General features: G+C 31.6%; 1 protein-coding gene across 2 annotated transcripts in view; it reads right to left on the bottom strand.

Moving 5' to 3' along the window:
* LOC145295909 (FAS-associated factor 2-like) overlaps positions 1-21,494 on the bottom strand; it is a 119,747-nt gene that overhangs the window by 14,990 nt on the left and 83,263 nt on the right. The window contains exons 6-11 of one of the 2 annotated variants that reach the window (XM_080141679.1): positions 16,464-16,564; positions 15,277-15,362; positions 11,953-12,044; positions 7,418-7,531; positions 3,693-3,771; positions 2,565-2,646 (exon numbers count right to left, since the gene is read on the bottom strand). In XM_080141679.1, the coding sequence (XP_079997805.1) occupies positions 2,565-2,646; positions 3,693-3,771; positions 7,418-7,531; positions 11,953-12,044; positions 15,277-15,362; positions 16,464-16,564 (554 nt within the window). The remainder of the gene's footprint in view (positions 1-2,564; positions 2,647-3,692; positions 3,772-7,417; positions 7,532-11,952; positions 12,045-15,276; positions 15,363-16,463; positions 16,565-21,494) is intronic. The other variant, XM_080141680.1, reaches the window with a different exon arrangement.

Below are 21,494 nucleotides of genomic sequence, written 5' to 3'. Positions count from 1 at the left end.
TAAACCAATCTGCGAGAGAAGCGAAGATAATTGTGCAACGAAAGAAGAACAAGTATTTCCGTTTAGTCTGACATAACATGGCATCTTCAACAAAGATGCTAGATCCAGGACATATCACTATAAGGAGCAACGTCATGCATAATTATTTGTGGAAACTTACAGATTTCTTTCATATGTGGTCCGCTATAAAGTAAAATTATACTCATCCCATTCTGAAAAGAACAAATTAGATGAACTTTTCTTTGCCAATTAAGCAGTGTTCATCTTTGTTATTTAAAATATGTGCACCACTTAATCATGACAAAAATATTTTTTCACTATTTTTCATCACATAACTTTGCTTTTATTAAAGTTTTGTATGTCTTCCGTTTTCTGCTGGCAGTTCTCCATCACGATGAATACCCTGAAAAACTTTCTTCTGATTAATATTTACCAATTAAAAATATTATGTTATTCTGAAATACAGCTAAGCTCATTTGATTATTTTTAAACTAATAAACATTAATTAGAAGAGACTTTCAGGGAATTCATGAGGAAACAAAACTCTCAGCAGAAAACGGAAGTAAAGAAAGACATGCAGTATTTTTTTTTTTTTTTTTTTTTAAGTTGACTTAGATTTCAATTATTAAAAAAAAAAAAAATGCTAAATTCACAGAACCTTTAAAACATGCATGTTCTCTTTAAAATCAAAATACTATAATTTATTTAAACCATGACTGGCAGAAGATCATGAAAGAGAACAAGAGTCACAGACTTTTAAAAAATTCAAGAGTCAGAGTTGAGTATTTACTTTACCAATATCTTAGCTTTGGTTATAATACAGTAGACATAAAACATCTCTATAAATATAGTATGCTGTGTTCATGAAGGATAGAGTAATTTCTGTAGGAAATCTTAAGTCGGAAGCTCAATGCATAGTAGAACAAGAATAAAAGTTAAGACAAAAAAAAATTTAGTTACTCATATCTCATAAATTTATTTCAACCTTATAGGCAATAGGACATTATGAAAGTTAGCAACAATTTCTGTTATAGCCTTGAAACACATGATTTTTTTATAGGTCAGACAGCTCAATGCATTAGGCTCAGGTGTGTGGGCAGACAGTTGACATTTCACCGAATTGGTAGCATTGCACTGAATTCATTTCTCCTCCTCCTCCTCCTTTCTCTCTCTCCCCCTTTGTATCACCAAAACGGCGTTTTTTTTTGTTTTTTTTTTCATTCTTCAGCCAGACAACAGCCTTTAACCAGCTTGCTCATTTGAAAATGCCCTATAGGGCTGAAATAAATTTATAATGCGATATGGTTACCTAAATTTTTGGTTGTCTTCCTTCTAAACATATATAATATACAGTATAATTAGAAAAGATGAAGAGAAATAAACAATGCCATTTTTTTGAGAGACAGATTACTAACTAAACATCATTTTGCTTTCTTTGTAATCATTTTATTATCTGTTATTTGTATTTGTGACAGTTGCACTTTGAACAACAACCCATTGTTAATAATTTGAAAAGAAAACCATCATAGGTTGTCATCAGCTACTTGACAAATAAGTGAAGATTTCCATCAGGATTACATCCATTTTACTGCTTGATTATCTCTAGCCAAACCAACGACGCAGATGTTTAATATTTTTATCTTAGCATAATCGTGGATGAAAAATGACAGCAGTCAGGATCATATGGTGGAAGGATAAATCCAATATAAATCCTGCTATGTGGGAGAAATGCAAATAAGAATCTTATGAAGGTTTTGTTTTTTTTGTTTTTTTTTTTACATGATAAAAGCGTTGTTTAATTTTAAATTGAAAATGCAAGTTTAGTGAGCCAATTGAATGCAATTTATTTTAGAAATAAACATTTGTTTATAAATCAAATTTTTCGACATTGTGCCTTCAGAATATAAACAGTTAGGTTTATAACCAAATGTTTTTTTTTTTAAATCCTCATCGAATTGGCTTATGAAACTTGCATTTTACATTTAAACTTTAATGCTTTTATTATAAAAAAAAAACCTTCATATTTCTTATCGCACATGACCTTATGTATCTCCTGATTTGTTGGACATTAAAAATAACCATTGAAAAACACCACATGGATATTATTTTTCTTAGTGGCATCATGCCACATACGGGGGGGAAAAAAAAAAAGAGAAAATAAAAACAGTTTCTATCCTGAAGAAGGTATGACGTCAGAAAGTTTAATTTAAAAAAAAAAAAAAAAAAAAAATTTTTTTTTTTTTTTTTTTTTTAAATCGGCTTACTAATCTTGCATTTTCAATTTAAAAATACTCTTATACACAAATGTTTTTCATTACTTTTTTTTTTAAATAGAACTTGAATGAAAATTAAATTAGTTATTGTTCAAGTAAGAACAATGAGACAAATTAGATGGTTTGATAATTTTATTGTAATAGATTATTCTATGCCACATATTTCTTTAGTCTTCTTGAACTTACCAATGTTATTTCTTTTTATTGCTTAACTACACATAAACCGCGGTTAGTTTATTCAAACTGAGATTCTATTTTCATTGGCAAGTAATTAAAATAAAGGTCACTTACTTTTTCTTGATCGGCTTTTAGTGAAGCATAATATGCCTGGTCCTGTTCTTCTCTCAATACTTTGTCGGCATTTAGCCGCTCCCTAGAAAATAAAAGAAACACGACATGAATCAATTGTTTTTACTAAAATAACAAAAACAATATCAGTAATAGAATCATCATGAATCAAAGCAAAAATAGAAAAATTTATGCATAAAATAGAAAAAAAAAAAAATGTTCATTTTGAACGAGAAGAAAAGTGAGCCGTAGATAACAAGCTCAGCAATCTTCTCCAATGTCACACTTTTCAAAAACTTTATTGACAGGTCATTTGATCTTCTCCAACCAGTATTTTTAAGTTTGAATGATGACCACTTCTGAGCCATTGTCGGTGTCTTGTTTTAACAAGCTCATTCACCATTTCTCTTTACAAATCCTCTTCACTTGTTCAACTTTTTTTTTTTTTTAATCACTTGTAATCGTGTCGTTTGTTTGATCTACTCTCACATCTCTTCAGTTACTGTAATTAGAGTAAGCAACTGCTTTCTTTTTTTTCTTTGTACATTTAACTATCTATGAACAGGGGTTTACAAAAAATTGAAGTGACTAAATGCAAAATGTGACGAAAAAAAGAAAAAAAAGAAAAAAAACAAATCTAGAACAAAATTTGGTATTGGATTAATAGAACTCAAAAATACTGACAATTTTAAGATATGAAAATCCTTTTATTTTTTTATTTTTTAGATGAGGTGTAAGTAATCATTTTCGACTAGTGTTCTCATCTTCAGTGTTATTTTCATGTTTCTACCAGGATAGTGGATAAAGTACTTAGTAAATTTCGGTTGTAAGTTACATCCTTCTGGGGGGTTCAATGCTGGCTATACTCAAAATACAATTGAAAATTACTTAGGATTTCTATCCAATCATAGTTGTGGATTAAATAAAAGGTTCCGTTAGAAATTCCATGCATATTCTCGCATATTCTCAAGTTCAACAGAAAGATTCCCAAGTTCAACAAAATACACCTGAAGAAGGTTGGAGGTTACGACGACCAAAACATTGTGAAAATAACATGCAAGATGAGAATAGTAATCCGAAGAATTCAAATATGAAAATTCTGTGTTAATCGAATGGAAAGAAAAGTCAGACCTGTCTAATCGTATTGAAGTTACTGCATGTTCGTTGACTTCAATGGCTCGCCGCAGCCTTCTCATCAACTCTGGTGGATCTTAAAAAAATAAATAAATAAATAAAAAAATAAATAAATTTACTAAAATTTTATTTTTTTTTCTATTTTCTAATAGAATAATGCGTGTTTCAAACAAGTTGCCAAATCAGATTAAAAACAGCAATATCGTAAAACATTTGCTTACAGCAATTTAAATCCTATTTGAATCACAAAAACCACAGAAGACTCCTTTTCTGATATATACATATTTTTTCTCAGAAATGATACTCTGAGATATTTTTTTTATATAATCCTCAGGTAATGCTGGGACAGAGGTCCTGCTAGTATTATAAGTGTTGGGATGATTAATCAGAAATTGAAAAATCGGAACATTTTGGGGTATCAGAATTGGAAAAATTGGTGCGGATGTAACACGATGTAACTAATTTAATATTATCATCCTAACTTTTTTACCATTTAAAAGAAGAAACTTCAAATAAACTGATGTTTTTTTTTTTTTAAATTATCTTTTTATTGTTTTTATTTGTTTATTTTTGGTTAAAATTTAATTTTCCATGACTCATTAATAAAATATTTTTTGATTTTAAACTACCAATAAAACTAAAATCTATAGATCATCTCCATAAGTGTATTTCTACATTTAGGAAATTATACTCCCATATTTCATGGTTTTTGTGGTTGCCCAAAAACAACTATACATTTATAAATTTAAAAGAATCAAAATTGATAATTGTATCAGAATCGGGAAAAATATTGGAACCGTCCCATCACTAATACACACACACAGAACAATCTTCTAAACTAATGAATTGATTACTATGAATTTTTTTTAATATATTTTCATGGTTATGTTTTTTATCGCAACATTTATAAGATGTATATATGTAAAATGAAGTTTATATATATGTATATATATATATATATATATATATATATATATGTTTATAAATTTCTATGCATAGGATTTGTTCCTAAACTAATCATTAGGTACCTCCAACGCGCGCCACATTTTTAACCCCCCCCCATATGTAACACGATGTAATTAATTTAATATTATCATCCTAACTTTTTAGCATTTAAAAGAAACTCCAAATAAACTAAAAAATTTTTACAGTATACAAAAATAATGAAAATGCGAGACAAAAATCAGGTTTACATTATCGATGCTTTAAGACAATATTCCTATGCAGTGACGTTTAAGCCGTAAACATACTCATGTTTTAAAAATCTAGCAAGAATCAAATAGTCATATCTTCCTCAAATTTTTTATATTTATTCATTATTAAATAAACTTACATAATAAAAGCAAGTTTCGTTAAATATATTAGAGGAAATATTTTAGGTGTTCTATCCCCCTCCCCATATTTCATTTTACTTAAACTAAAAATAAATGTCGGTCGATAACAATTTCAACATTTTTTAAAGCTGAAAAGATGAAATAATTAAAAAATGGTTATTTTATATATATATATAAAATCCCATTATTTATTTCACTTACCTGAAAGTTGTAAATAAAATCTGACAAAATCAATGTTTAAAAAAAAACACTTTGATATTTTTCTCGGTAATATAAGTATTTGAATTACAACAAAAAACAGAATTCTAAAAGATAATTGTTTTTAAAAAGCTTTAAATGATATTAAATTCAAATATTATGAGATATGAAGTTTAAACAAAGATTTTTTTTATAACAAGTTTCCAATAATAAAAAATATATTCCTATAAGAGAATAAAATTATTGAGATAATAAAAAGTGCAAATCCAAAATCGCCTTAAAAAAAAAAAAAAAAAAAATGTTGATTTTATATTTAAATTGATAGAGGGTAATTTTTATTTTTTGTGCCTCTTTTCAAAGTATGGATGCCTGTAAACAACATTACCTTTAGATACATAAGTGTCAACAGAAGACATTAAAATTATTTTATTATCTCTCGTCTGTGTAGTTTGTAAATAATATTGTTTTTTATCTATAGAAAAAAAAAAAATGTTACTTCCATTAGCCATTATAACGCGAATGTCCATCCATAGAAATTGACAAACACACAAAATGATGACGTTGCTATTAATGTGTACAATGCTGACATTTTACACAAGGTCATGGAGAAACCTACTAATCATTATAAATGTTGGAGCATATTGCTACTAGGCATAAAAGTGGAGAATGTAGACACCATTTAGTCTAATTTGCGAAAATTTACCTAACTCCAACTTTTGTGAAATTTTAATTTTAACATCAATCAAGAAATATTGCCCCAACTTTAGTGTCACTTGAATATTTTTAAGGGTTTTCTAAAAACAAAATATGGATGCAATCTCATTTGAAAATTCAAAGCTTTCAAATTTACATTTAAGTTGATTCATAATCACACTAAGCAAAATTCCTTGAATTTCAATTTCTTTTTAAAGACACCTTAAGCCATAAACTTTATACATTTACTAGAATCAAAATTATGTAATTGGAATAAGGATTCTTGAGATAAGGTTTAGTATGATTATATCTTAATTTTAATTTTATTAATGAGCATAAAAGTGATGCAAAAGTCTTCTGCTCAGGGGAATTAGTTTTTTATCCATTCTGGGATGACTATTCATCTTGTTCTGTATAAGCGTTTCCTTTTTTTTTTTTTCTTCAAATATTTCTTGAATTCATATTTGTCAATTAACTTTATAATTTGATTCGGTATTGGAAATAATTGGACTAAAACTAAACAAATTTAAATGAACTTTGTAAAATATTTTTTTTTGTAGGTGGGAAATCTTACGTTTTTAATTCAACAAGTCAGACATATTACACAGACAGGGATCCTCTAATCAAACCCCAGAATCCCTCTTGTTTTGATTTGGTTTACTGCATATCAACCCTAATCAGATTATTTAATGTCAAATCCAATAATTTTGAAAAGATTTTTGTTTGAAGTTCTTTTTATCAAGGAAATATTTATTCAGTGTTTAGTTGGTTTGTGTTTTTTAGAAGGAAATTGTTTTTATTTTAGACTTTGCAGAACATGATTGAATTTTACAAAGAGAAATGAAAAAAAACAAAACATTTGGTGCATTTTGGGCCAGGATTGGTTGGTTGGTTGTTTTTGTTTTACGGCATATCAACCCTTTTGGGTTATTTAATGCCAAATCCAGTGATTTTGAAGAACAATTTTTTAATAGAGTATATTTGTTTTTTAAGTCGGTTTCTATTTAACCCATAGTTGGGACCCTAACAGGTACTACCACTCCGGATCAGAGTGGACCTGGGAGCAATGGCAATTAAAGGGTGGCTCCACACTCCCCAAAGCCCACAAGCTGGGGCCTCACCATCGGATATAGTTTAAGGTCATATCCAGGACCTTGGGCCAGGAAGTTAGTATCTACAGATGACCTGATATAGTAGCACAAGATTTCAATATCGAACTTACCCTTCCATTGGCAATACTTTATATTTCAGGTAAATTAATGAATATAAGCTGGTCTCTGTAACTCACAGTCCAAGACATCTACCAATGATATTTTATAGTGATAATTTGTAATTGGTTTAGATTCTAGAAAACCATTTAAAACTCACAAATAATAATCTAGAATTTATTTTTTTATTACAATTCAAAGTAAAACATTTTTATATAGTTGGGATAATAGGGAAATTTCAGACAAGTTTGTCACCAGTTAAATGTAATGTATGAAAGGTTTAACTTACCAACGCACCCTTCAATTCGAGCAACTGCAGTCATGCTGTTATTCTCACGTAATACAATCAATGAAAGAAATGGAAACTTCCGTACGCGTACAGTTCGGGACACTGACAAAAGAACTAGTAAAGTATAAGGAATGCGGAATAGAAAAGGGAAAAAAACAAAACAAAAAAAACATTTCCACTTGACACAAATATGATTTGCAGGCAAGCAGGAAAAACATGCAGAATTTCTTTACACAGTAATTGCTGACTTTTCTATGATTGCTTTATTATATATACAGGGTGTCCAAAAAGTCACTGAAGGGTTTTGAACTTAAATAGATTATTTTTGATATCTTTTTGTAATTTTAACATAATCTGACTAAGACATGGGGAAATTTTTTCTAAAAAAATGCAAAATTCAAACAATCTTTACAAATAATGTCTTTTGAATGTTGCTTATTTTCAGCTTCGCATATTTGTGCTCTTTCCAAAACATTATTCATAACAGATTGCATAATCTCTTGATTGCGATTTAACTCCCTTATTTCCTTACGCGGGCTGGTAACACTTGAAATGTAAAACCGCAAACCATGCGAGAATTTAAGGAAAACATCAGGAAGGAAATAAGGGAGTTAAATCGCAATCCAGAGATTCTGCAATCTGTCATGAATGATGTTTTGGAAAGAGCACAAATATGCAAAGCTAAAAATGAGCAACATTTAAAAGACATTTTTTATAAAGATTGTTTGAATTTTGCATTTTTTTTTTTTTTTAAATTTAAATTTCCCAATGTCTTAGTCAGATTGTGTTAAAATTACAGAAAGATATCAAAAATAAAGAATCTATTTAAGTTCAAAACCCTTCAGTGACTTTTTGAACACCCTGTACATATCTTGATCGCCCATCTTTATGATTGCTTACTAATATATACATAAGTTTATAGGAAAATATGCCTATTCAATTATATTTCACCTTTTATTTATACCACTACTTTAATTTATGAAGCTCAATGTAACTACAGAGCATATACAGATAAATAAAAAATGTCTATATTCAAAATTTCAAGATGTCTATCTTACTGTTTATTTCTTTAAGCGTGTTAAAATATTCAATTTTTGATAGCACCTTTTACGTAGTGCAAAATCATTCAATGTAATTATGTCAATTTTACAATTTATACCACCGTTAACTTATCAGAAGAAAAGGAACTCATCAACTTAAGAAAATGAAGGTATAGGGGCATGATTTCAAAACCTGAAAATTGGAAGAGAAGTTGTAATTGTGTTTTCTTTTAGTTACACCATTTTTGAATTCAACATGTTGAAATTTGAAATGTAAACCATATGTCTTTTCTATATAAATATATGTACAGTGAGGTGAAACAAGTCTTTGGACAAAACAAAAATGTTTATTTTTTAACAATTTAGTACAAATGATATGAAACTAAATAAAATAAACTTTCACATTACTCAAATACATAGAAATGATTTAAGAAAATAAAGTTATTAAACATTTCCTAAAATAGATAGTAAAACAAGTATTCAGGCAGCCTTCTTTTTTATTATTAAACATTAAGTTTTCATTTTTTGACATTCTAGAAGGTACTAGTTTGATATTTAATGAACTTATAGTCATTCTCTGCCAGATCTCTCTCAGAGCAACATGACCAAGCAAAAGGAACTTGAACAGTCCATAAAGAACCATGTTATTTCAGCGCATAAAGATAAAAGCTCCCGATGTATAGCACAAACTTTGAATGCTCCTGTTAGTACTGTAGGATACATTGTAAAAAATGGAAAGACTCAGGTACTACAAAAAAACATGCCAAGAAGATTTCAGAAAGGTGCCGGTGTAACATCTTGCGAACTATTCGAAATAATCCTTTTGTGACCCATGAAGAGCTGCAAAAAGCACCTCAGCAGGCATGAGCACCAGTATCCGCAAGATGACCATCAGTAATGAACTGCACAGAGAAAATCTCAAGCCTCACAAGACTACTGAAAAAAGTTTACCTTAAATCAAGACTAGAGTATGCCAAAAAATATATCAATAAGGATACCATTTTTTTTTTAATACTGTGATATGGTCGGATGAGACCAAAATTGAGCTATTTAGCAATAATGATGCAAGCCATGTCTCATGGGGAGAAGGTTCTACAGATGATATGAAAAACACTATCCCTACTGTGACGCATGGAGGAGGAAACATTATGATTTGGAGCTGCTTTTCTTCATGTGGGATTGGAACACTAGAAATAATCAAAGAAAGGATGAATGGAGTCAAATACAAGGATATTTTGGAGAATAACTTACAAAGGTTTGTGGCGAAAATGAGATTGTCTGAGGATTGGCAGTTCCAACAAGACAACGATCCGAAATATAGCGAAGGTAACTCAGAAATGGTTTGAGGATAACAGAATTCATGTTTTGCAATGGCCCAGCTAATCACCAGACTTGAATCCCATTGAAAATTTGTGGCTGATTTTGAAAAGAGATTTGAACAAGATGCCCCTCAAGAATTCACTAATTTAATGTCTATAGGCAAAGAAGAATGAAAAAAATTCTGTTAGGCATTTGCCAAGACCTTGTGAAAAACTACTTTATTTTCTTTAAAAAAAAAAAAAAAAAAAAAAAAAAAAACTTAGTTTCTCTCATTTCTATGTATTTTAGTAATGTGAAAGTTTTCTTTTGTTTGATATCATTTGTACCAAATTGCTGAAAAATAAACATTTTTGTTTTGTCCAAAGATTTGTTTCACTTCACTGTACATATAATCTTGATCTGTCATCTTTGTAGATAATTGCTGTCTCTTTGTTCTGAACTATTGTTGGTACCATTATTGTCTTTCCATGCATGATTTTGTAGATGACTTTGAAAATCAACCGGACTTCCAAGGTGTAGCAGATGTAAGTAGCTTTAACTGGATTGATGAGGTTGCTTGGTAGAATTTGATTTTTGTGTATTGCCATATTTAAAAAAAATTTTTTTTTTTTTTTGCATATTCATCCCAACACCAGGCACAGTACCACTTTCATGTAGGGGGCTACTACCTGGGACATAATTGCAGGGATACTATGTAGGGAGTTGAGCGGCAAGATGTCTGTTTACATTACACTTAAACTTTTGCATGTCAGTAAAGTTGGGGAAGCAGGAACCGGAAGGGAATTCCAAAGTCTAGCAGTACTGGGGAAGAAACTATTAGAGTAGAAGGCTTTCTGACATCTGGGGATCTCTACTGTGAAGGGGTAGGAATTAGCTACTTGTCGGGTTTGTTGGGGGTATTTATGGTGAAGGGGTACAAGGGCTTGTAGTTCGGAGTATCTACCATTAAAATACTTGTAAAGCAAGAAGAGGGATGCAACATTTCATTGATGGGAGAGGAGTTGAAGCCTAGCTGACAGTTTGGAACCTATTACCTTAGAGACTCTTTTGAACCCTGTCCAGGTATGATAGACTAGTAGCAGATGCACCAGCCCAAATCTGACAACAATACTCCATACATGGGCGAATGGTGGCCTTGTAGAGATACAGGATACTTGCAGGCGTAAGTAATTTTCTAGCATGGTAAAGAGTGCCCACCTTCTTTGCAGCAGATGCGGCGATGCCCTCAATATACCTGTTTCAACTCATGCGTAGAGTCTGTTATAGTGTCTATTAGGGTTTTCTTGGATACAGTCTTAGTACTTTCTACTGGGATTGTGTCGTGGTTGCTTTCCAGATGATAAATAGTTTAGGAATTCTTTCATCCTCCCTTGGAACCATGTGATCTTCCCAGCACATGTAAATAGTGATTATCATAGAATTAATGCTCGTGCACACAGCATTGACACAGACTTCATTGTCAAGTTTTACTTTACCTCTTGATACTGGGTATACGTCTCAAACATTGATAAACGCATTCAAACAGTTGTCTACCATGTACAGTCAGTCAATTCCTTACATGAACACAACAGAACCATGAAGTCACCGTGCTTGTACACACACAGCTTTGTTTTTAAAGTTGATACCTTGAAATGCTCAAAGTCATTTCTCAAACTTTTCAAAGACAACAGAGTATCTACATCAACAGATCCATCCCTTGACAATGCATTGCCAAGATACGCAAAGGTGTCCACCACACCTAACAGCCATAGATCCCAAATATCTAGCTCAAAGTATATTTCACCAGATGTGGATGTGAAGTTTTCAGGATGATTTTAAGACCAAACATGGTGCATGATGCAGAAAACGATTCATAATGAGTTGCAGATCTTCAACTGTGGCAAACACATCAGGATAGCATGCCTATGGAACTCTCTTCCGTTTGCCTGCTTGTCAGCTAACTATAATTTGGTAGTCTTCAAGTCCAACGTAAACAAATTCTTGATGAACCGCTTCCTTAAGCAATCCAATTTATCAAATTTCCACTACTAACGATTATTATATTATCCCACTGACTACTGTACACTCATTAACCCTTATCTTTGAGTGGCCTCCAGGGCTTGATAAGTGGTGACTCCTATGTAAAAAAAAAAAAAAAAAAATCATGAAAAAGAAAAACCTTGAGTTCTGATTTACCTCTGTATCCCTCAGGACTGCTTACATTACAAGCCCAGAAGAGCATTCGGCTGTTGATGAAATCAATCACACCAGCATCGCATAATGTGTTTCTGTTTACAAAAAAATAGTAAAAATATTTACATTTTTGTTTAACAAATTTAATAATTTTAAAATATGTCAAGAAAATTATGGAAAAAGAAACAAAGAATTATTACATTTAAAAATTTCCAAACATTAGTTAAATAAAAATTTAAAAAATGTGTGAAACCAAAACTAGATTACATTTCTCAAAGATATTTGTAAATGATTATTTTTATACTGGCTGTATATACCTCACATTGACCAGAAGTTTTTTTTTGTTTTTTTTACTTTAATTTTTGTTTCATAGAACATCATTCTGCCTTTTCTTATTACTTTTCCAAAAGTCAGTGAAAGAATGTTAAGAAAATAGGTTTTGCAACCAAATTGATAGGATCCCTCACAAAATGTTTAAATGTACACTCCATTTTTTGTGTGCATTTATTTTACTCTAAAATTTATAACTAGCTGGCGTTGTCTAAGAATCTTTCTTTTCATTTGTTTCACTTATGTTTTTTTAAACTATGCTGGTTTTTTGTTTATTTTTTTTAATGAGATTTTGACAAGTAAATTTGATTATTAGTGTCATTTGGTCATTAAATTATTAACCAAATAAAATTAATATAAAAACCATAACTACTTTTGTTAAAGTAATACTGGTTTAAGCTCTAAAAAATTATTGGATGTAAAATAGCTTCCTAAATTTTCAAACTTTTAATACAAAAAAATCTTAATTTCTTAAATGCTCACAACTTTTGAATATACATTTAGACAGATTTAAAAAACAATAAGCTATTCATTTCTTAAAACTACTTCTGTATCATACATTTTAATTAAATGACTCAATTTTGAAAACATTGAATTTTGAGTACTGATCCATTGATAGTTTATGGTAAGCAGCCAGAAAAGTTGTTGAAAAAGCCAACACTAACACTGTCAAGCGATAAATTAAAAATCAAATTTTTAATTTATATTTAAAAAAAAAAAAAAAAAAAATGTTTAAGACAAAAACATGCAAACAACTATGAACAAAAATCAAATTTTTTTTCATGGAAAATATCAAAGTTTTTTTTTGTTATGTAAGAAATGTTTCAATAAAATAAATTTTTTTTTTATTGGTAACACTGAAAACAATCCCCCCCCCCCAGAAAAATGCCAAAAAAAGTGTTTCTTTCCTAGCAAGGAAAACATGGCCTGCTGACAGCTAATTGCTAATAACATTAGCTTTTTCTGGGTGCTTTTCTGGTAGCTTTTGTTTTAGCAAAAGAAATGCTGTAAGAAACCCTCAGTGCCAAGTTGTATATATACCTTTTCTTTGTAAAACAATTTACTGTTTTTTTTGTTTTTAATATTTAAATGCAATAATTTTTTTAAGCTTTTCTTTTGTTGTTTTCACACCCTCATCATCGTATTCAGATTAACATTTTTTACATGATGGCATGTATTTAATAAATTTTAGAAATTGATTTCTAAACTAACTTATATCTTATCAAGTTATCAGGTTGACAAGAAAGTTCTTGTGGCTTTAAACTTTTAAATTCAGATGAACATATTTCAGCTCAAACAAAAGTTTATTGATCGAAATAATCACCATTAGAATCAACACATTTTTGCCAACACAAAACAAATGGATTTATGCCAGTAACGTTACAAATCTTGCGTTGTGGAGGTGATGAAATTGCTGAAGTTGTTTTTGATATTGCTTAGGGTTTTGAAGCAGAAAGTTGTTAAGATGCTTAAAAAAATGGTAGTCAGTAGGTGAAAGGTCTGGAGAGTATGACAAATGAGTCAGAGTTTCGTAGCCCAATTTGTTCAACTTCTGCAGGGTCGGTTTAGCAATGTGCAGTTGGGCATTGTTGTGGAGGAGAATTGGGCCTTTTCTGTTGACTAATGCTGGATATTGTTGTTGTTTCTGATGCATTTCATCCATTTGTTGATTATACTTCTTCACTGTAATGGTTTCGCCTGCGTTCAAAAAATAAAAAAAATTAATGGACGAGACCAATCGCAGACCACCAAACAGTAAGCAACTTTCTTTTGGTGCAACTCTGGCATCGGGAAGTGTTGTAGAGCTTAGTCGGTGTCTAACCACCGAGCTGAGCATCACTGGTTGTCGTAAAGAACCCACTTTTCATTACAAGTCACAACTCAGTTGAGAAATGGGTCCATGTTTGTTGCGTAAAAAATGAAAATGACATGTCATAATGCCGTTTCTTTTGGTTGTCATTCAATTTATGAGGAACCCATTTATCAAGTGATTGTGTTTTTCCAATCTCTCAAGTGGTTGGAAATTGTCGTATACATTACATCTAATTCAGAAGCAAGTTCTTGAACAGTTATGCGTGGATTGGCTTCGGCTCTTAATTAATCATTGTCAACATCCAATGGCTGACCACTCGTTGCTGCCAAAAAATTTCTTAAACCATCATAGTGCCATGCGTTCAGTAGTGGTTCTTGGGCCAAACGTTTCATTGATATCACAAGCCATTTAAGCAGCTTTTCAGCCTAGCTTAAATTGAAATAAGAAAATTGTGCGACTTTGCTTTTTTTTTTCCATCTTGTATTCAACATTCTGAAAAGACAATTGTTTTAAAACTATTGTAATTTAAACAATTAGATAGTGAAAAATACTTTTTTAAAATTATATACAAAGTAAAGGTATTGTAACAAAAATTATTTTAAAATACATCACTTGAAATAAAAATTAAATATTGTACAAGAACTTTTGTCAACTTCATATTTTGTAAAGAACAATAACTTCATCAAAAGATTTGATCAAATAGAATTGTTGCCATAGTTAGTCTTTAATAAAACATGGTGGTTGTTTAAATCTCAAACAAAAAGTAAAAATATTTGAAAATCTTGAATATAAAAAAGATTGCTTGTTTGCAGTTGCACAAGTTTAAACATTGTCACTAAAATAACACGTCTCCATAATGTAAAATTAGCATTGTATTTAAAGAATTTAACTTTGAACATGAAATCATTTTTTGTGTATTTTTTCTTCTATAGGAAACTTTATGAACATTTGTGATATACTTCCATTTAGTGTTCGACTAAATTTTATTATTGTTGTTCAATTTGAAAGCACCATGTGTTATTAAAGACTAAGTTTCATTACTAATGATTACTATATTGTCCAATTGTCTACTGTACACTCTTTAACCCTTATCCTCGAGTGTCCTCTTGGCCTTGATAATGTGGTGATGCCTGTGTAACAAAAAAAAAAAAAAAAAGCAAGAAAGAATTTGCTGTAATACTTACTGACAGAATAAAATAGAGTCAGAATTGCCATCTTCATGAAGATAGATGAGGAGAAAACGCAATTCTCTTTTGGCATCGTTGATAGCCTAAAAAAAGAAAAGAAAATAGATAACAAACAATAAATTTTGGAAGGTAAAAAAATTTTTTGTATCACTTGACAAAACCTTAATTAGCTGCTACTCGGTCATCTGTTTAAAACTGTTCAAAACTATAGTGTAACCACACTTAACATTCAAATCAGTCAGGAACCTCCATCTTGCCAAAACCATTCAGAGAATACCCTTCAGACATCTATTGTATTTTACTTCCTGGATTTTGATTCATTAAATCTCTAACACCTAGCAACTGAATTGATAAAAACTCAAAATGATTAATCATCGTGCCGACAACAACCCGGGCATCTCTTTCAAATTCGAAAAACAGCATAGCTTTCATGATTTTCAGAAATATTAGAATTGATGAAGCATGGAACTACCTACATCATTTATTGACTGCCAAAACAATTTTTCAAAATTTGACCAAACTGCATTTCTATACATGTGATAGGCTGTAGTGCATATCAGCACTCCACAGCAATCATTATTCCAAGAAATCAAAGTACTTATGCTGAACAATGAGAACTTATTGTACCACGCTATTTTTTAAATTGTTAGATGAAAATACAGAATCATTACAAAACACCCTCCTTATTCCATGTTATGAATGGCTTTCTAAATAACATTTCAGTATGGTACAATAAGTGTATAAGTATCAAGAACTGGCTTCCTCCAAAAGAGGAAGTTTCATGGGAATATCAAGTGGTTCTCAGTTGCTTGTATATCCCTGTCAAAGGAGATAACGGCGTTAGGTTTTTGCAGTTCTTGCAGAGAGGTGTCAGCACCCTTCTACAGACAACCACCTGATCAACTATCTGGTACTGACCAGATTAAATGTTGCTTAACTTTGATGATCTAACGGTGCCAATGTAATTATGCCATATATTCCAAGAAAGTAACAGATGACAATCATAAACATCTGAAGATTATCTAAGAGTCAAAATGTTATAAAAATTACAACAATCAAGATAATGATAATCGTGTGAAAGCTATAACTGAAATGGATAAAAAAAAAAAAAAAAAAAAAAAAACATTCTGCAGTTTCCACAAATTTATATCTAAGCATTATAAAATATTTGACATTTGACTCACCTGACTATACGCCCCTTGATAAAATACAGGATGATTGTGTCCAAACTCTTCTTTGAATTTCCTAATAAAATCTAAAACATCTCCAACTGGATCTGTAACAGCTGTAATAAAAATAAGCATACTTTTGTTAAAACTCAAGATTCAATCATTATTTCAAGCTAAACAATTTAAATATATAAAATTTGGATTATTCAGACTAATGTTCTTGTTGTGAGGGTTATTCGCACAACGTTTCAGTCGATGTAACCTCTAACCTTCTTTGGGTGAATCATGTCAAACTCTGGAATCTGTCGGGGAATTTTGAACGAAATGCTTTATTTAATCCACAGGACAGACATGCTATTGTTTCATTAACTATGACCAGATAAAAGTCTTAAGAATTTCACAATTGTATTTTTAGTATTGCTCATACTGAGGATTGAAACATAAATTTCCAGAAGAGTGCTACCTAGTAATTTATCCGTTACACCACAGGTTATTGCTGAAGATGGTTGAAGATTACATCGGTCGAGATGTTGTATGAATAACACTCAAGATGAAAAAAATCCAAATTAGCAATCCTCACCTAAAAACTTCAAAAGCATAAAAATTATCTAACGATGTCTCAAAAAAGTACTCTATAAAAATAGGTGGTACTTGTACCGTTTAATCAAGACATTAAAAAATAAAAATATTGAAAAAAAGGTTATATTGCATGTATCCGTTATGGAATGAAGTTTTCTAAAAACAAAATGTCACTTAATTTCATCAAGTAGTTTTTTTTTTTTTTTTTTTACAGCGCAAAAACAATTTGTTATGATACTAAGCAAAAGGTTCGATTTTTAGGAAGAAAAGCTAGTATTAAAGAGGGGGAGGGAGTGTCGGCACTTTACATGGAGTTATCTCCCCGTGGCATGTTCAACAAATTCCATAATAGCTGACTTCAACGCGTTCTCATAAGAACGTGTTTTTCCGCTGTAAAAAATACTCTATGCAATTAAATAAAAAATTTTTTCAGAGATCTTCATATTACATAAGGGCTGTCCCCTTTTCATGTAAGTTAAAAATAAGAGAATTAGTTAAATGTAAAATAGGATAATCAAGGATTCGAACTTGTGAAGCTAGACTCCTCTCATCTGACTACCTTCTCTGGCTTCTCCTACTGACTGATTCTGACTTATCTAACTAAATTCATAATTCATGACGTCACTGCATGACCAAGCACGTGCATATGAAACACATGGCACGACATGCCTCCGTGTTTAAGCATGCATTGTTATTCACGTTTCTTACAAAGCTGACCCTCTAACCTAATTTTCGTAACCCACTTTACAAATAGCATTTTCCATTGTCCGTTTTTAAAGTCCTTATTTTAATTTTTATTTTTATAACAGAAACAAAATTCATCATTACATTCCTTTTTCAATAAACAGATATCTAACTATTTTGTGAGCTAAACATGTGCAATTTCATATCCCTTATTTTCAATAATATTCTGTATTTATTTTAACTTATGATTGGAATTTTCAATTCCAAATTTAGCTTCGCAAGTTCGAATCCTTGACTATCCTATTTCATATTTACATTTAACTAATTCTCTTATTTTTAACTTACATGAAAAGGGGACAGCCCTTATGTAACATTCAGTCCAAAATGGATACGTACAATAAAACCTTTTTTCAATATTTTCATTTTTGAATGTCTTTATTAAACTGTACAAGAACCAAATAAGTTTATGTATATGGAATCCGTCTGAAAAATAACAAGACGGAGTATACTGCATGAGCTATGGGCTAAAGAGGGATAGTGACCATTTACCAAGATATCTCTGAAGCATATAACTAATCTTAGTTTTCACAACGAATGTTTTTTTTTCCCCCCCACATGGTTTTGTTTACACCGCTTCTCTTTTCTCAGGTCATTCTGCTATAAGTACTGAGGAACAGATGATAGATGCCAAGCAATGAATAAAATTGAAATTGTAGATTTGATTTGAAGGAAAACTGTTGCAAGCACTTGAAACGCTTCAGCAAACACATGTAGATACATTATGAATATTTGAAAGCGAGGTATAAGGAAGTGGTAGATGAATATTTGAAAGAGAGGTATAAGGAGGTGGTAGATGAATATTCGAAAGCGAGGTATAAGGAGGTGGTAGATGAATATTCGAACGCGAGATATAAGGAGGTGGTAGATGAATATTCGAAAGCGAGGTATAAGGAGGTGGTAGATGAATATTCGAAAGCGAGGTATAAGGATGTGGTAGATGAATATTCGAAAGCGAGGTATAAAGAGGTGGTAGATTAATATTCGAAAGCGAGGTATAAGGAGGTGGTAGATGTATATTTGAAAGCGAGGTATAAGGAGTAGATGAATTTAAAAATGCAAGAAACCTTTCATAAACAATAGGTTCTTATACAGAATTTACCCTAAATTAAAAAAACAAAAAAAATCCATATGATGTATGAATCATAACAGAACAAAAATATCATCTTGAAAAAATCATGTAAATTGATAAATTGGCTTTATTTTTAAATAAAATCAAATTTTATGAGTAAGAAAGGAGGGAACTATCTCGTGCTCCCCTCTTGAAAATAATCTGAAGAAATAAGAGTGATAACTTGACAATAATTCAAACTTGCAAAACTTTTGTTGCAATGTCTACAAATTCCATTTAACCATTTAAAAATTATTTTCTTTATGAAAATCAAATTCCTTGATCAATTTACATGACTTATCTGAAAGTACATCTTTTAAACTCCTTGGCCTAACCTTCACAGGAAATACGAGTTGGAACAATTACATTGAAAGCATCACCAGGACTGCTGCGAAGAAGGTAGGCTCTCTCTACCATGCTAGAAAACTACTAACACCTGAAAGTATCCTGTACCTCTATAAGGCCACCATTCGCCCATGTATGGAATATTGTTGTCATATTTGGGCTGGTGCATCTGCTACTAGTCTCTCGCTCCTAGACAAGGTTCAAAAGAGAGTCGCCAATCTGATAGGTCCTGAACTGTCATCTAAGCTTCAGCCTCTGTCCCATCGATGAAATGTTGCATCTCTCTGCCTGTTCTACAAGTATTTTAATCGTGAATGCTCTAACGAACTGCAAGCACTTGTGCCCCCACAACGTAAACACCCTCGACAAACCCGACAGGCAGCTAAATCCCACCTCCACACAGTAGAGATCCCTAGATGTAAAAGATCTTTCTACCCCAGTAGTTTCTTCCCCAGAACCGCTAGACTTTGGAATTCCATTCTACGTCCCTGCTTCCCCAACTGTACTGATATGCAGAAGTTCAAGTGTAACAGGAATTGACATCTTGCTGCCCAAATCCCTGCATAATACCCAAGAAGCTGTTGCCCCTGATAGTATCCCCCTACACCAAAGTGGCAATGTGCCTTGTTTGGGGTGAAAATGTAATAAAAAAAATAAATAAATAAATATATATTTTTTCATGTTGTCATAGAAATTTTTTTTTTTGTTTAATATGGGGGGGGGGGGGTCTGGACAAGAACCCAGGAATAATACTGATGCTGAATCAATAAGGCACCTTTTGTGTAGCAATCATAAGTTGACTTTTCAACGCATCCTAAGTTACCTTTAATTTAGTAGAGTGTAGCCGGGATAACGTTTGTTTTATGGTACGAAATCATTTTTCATATTCTTTAATTTTGAACTTGATCATTTTGCAAAACGCTTTTCTGCTTCTTTTTTTGAGTTCTCAATATTTTTTTTTTCTTTTTTAATTGCCTCTATAAATTAAAATATCATATTTAACCGTTACAACTGGGCAACACCAGGCACCCTCCTGCTAGTAATATATAAAAATAAGAATTACTATGAAATAAAACTAAAACAAACATTTGTTTATATGGTGTTAAGTAATGCAATAATTAGCATTTAGGAAAGAAGCACTAAAAATTGGTTAAATTATGTAACTAGTTTTGAATCCTGACCACCCAAAGCACTTAATCCAGGGATCCTATAAAGTAGACAGTACTATCCCTCTTTTAACTTGAGATATGGCAGGGAGGGGGGAGGGAAGTGATAGGTGAACATTAAACAAACTGATACATGCATAATTAAACACCACACAGTAAAACTATATATTTATATAGTCAACATGTGAAAAATTTTAACCACCATCACCTAAATACAAAAAAAAAACAAGTGAAGCATGCATGGTCCCCCACGAGTGCACAGTAAATGAGGCATAAAAAAATAATGATTAAGTTCAGCCCCCCCCCCAAATTTAGCTCCAAAAGTCATGTTTAATGTTTGTACAAAATTTCAAAAAATTTTAAGGCATAGTTATTGAGAAAAGTGCGGACAAATGAACGGACAAGAATAAATTTACAGATCCACCCTCCTTTTTTTTTTTTTTTTTTTTTTTTTTTTTTTACAAAGGCATCACCACATTATCAAGGCCCAGAGGCCACTCAAGGATAAGGGTTAAAGAGTGTACAGTAGAAATCGGTCAATATAGTAATCATTAGTAATGAAAATTTGATAAATTTAATAACTTATATGGAACGGCTCATCAAGAACTTATTTACTTTAGACTTGAACACAACCATATTGTAGTCAGCCGGAAAGCAGGAAAACGGAAGACAATTCCACAGGCGTGCAGTTCTAAGAAAGAAGCTTTGTTCATGGAATCTACGTTTAGGTTTAGGCACAGATAAAGAGTGGGGGAAATTACTGATAGTGTTTACAGCTAGACGAGTGTTTCTTGTGAAAGTTTGGCGAGGGGGGACCATAGATTGAAGCTCAGTCGAACACTTTCCATGAAAATAACGATACATCAGAGACAAACTCGCAACATCTCTTCTGTGAGATAGAGGTTGCAAGGAGGAGAAAAGGACATCTCCTACGAGGCTACGAAGTCTATTTTGAACTCTATCAAGGCAGGACAAGTCCTTTCTAGCAGCTCCTGCCCAGATGTGGCAACAGTATTCCATCCTTGGACGTACCTGGCTCTTATATAGGTAGAGAATAGCATCAGCAGTGAGATATCTACTGGATCGATAGAAAGATCCCACCAT

This window comes from Euprymna scolopes, chromosome 16 (genome assembly GCF_053919585.1).
Source record: "Euprymna scolopes isolate OS-2025 chromosome 16, ASM5391958v1, whole genome shotgun sequence".
Taxonomy (NCBI): Eukaryota; Metazoa; Mollusca; class Cephalopoda; order Sepiida; family Sepiolidae; genus Euprymna; species Euprymna scolopes.
Note: the sequence above shows the minus strand (reverse complement) of the source record. Positions and strands in the feature narration are given on the sequence as shown.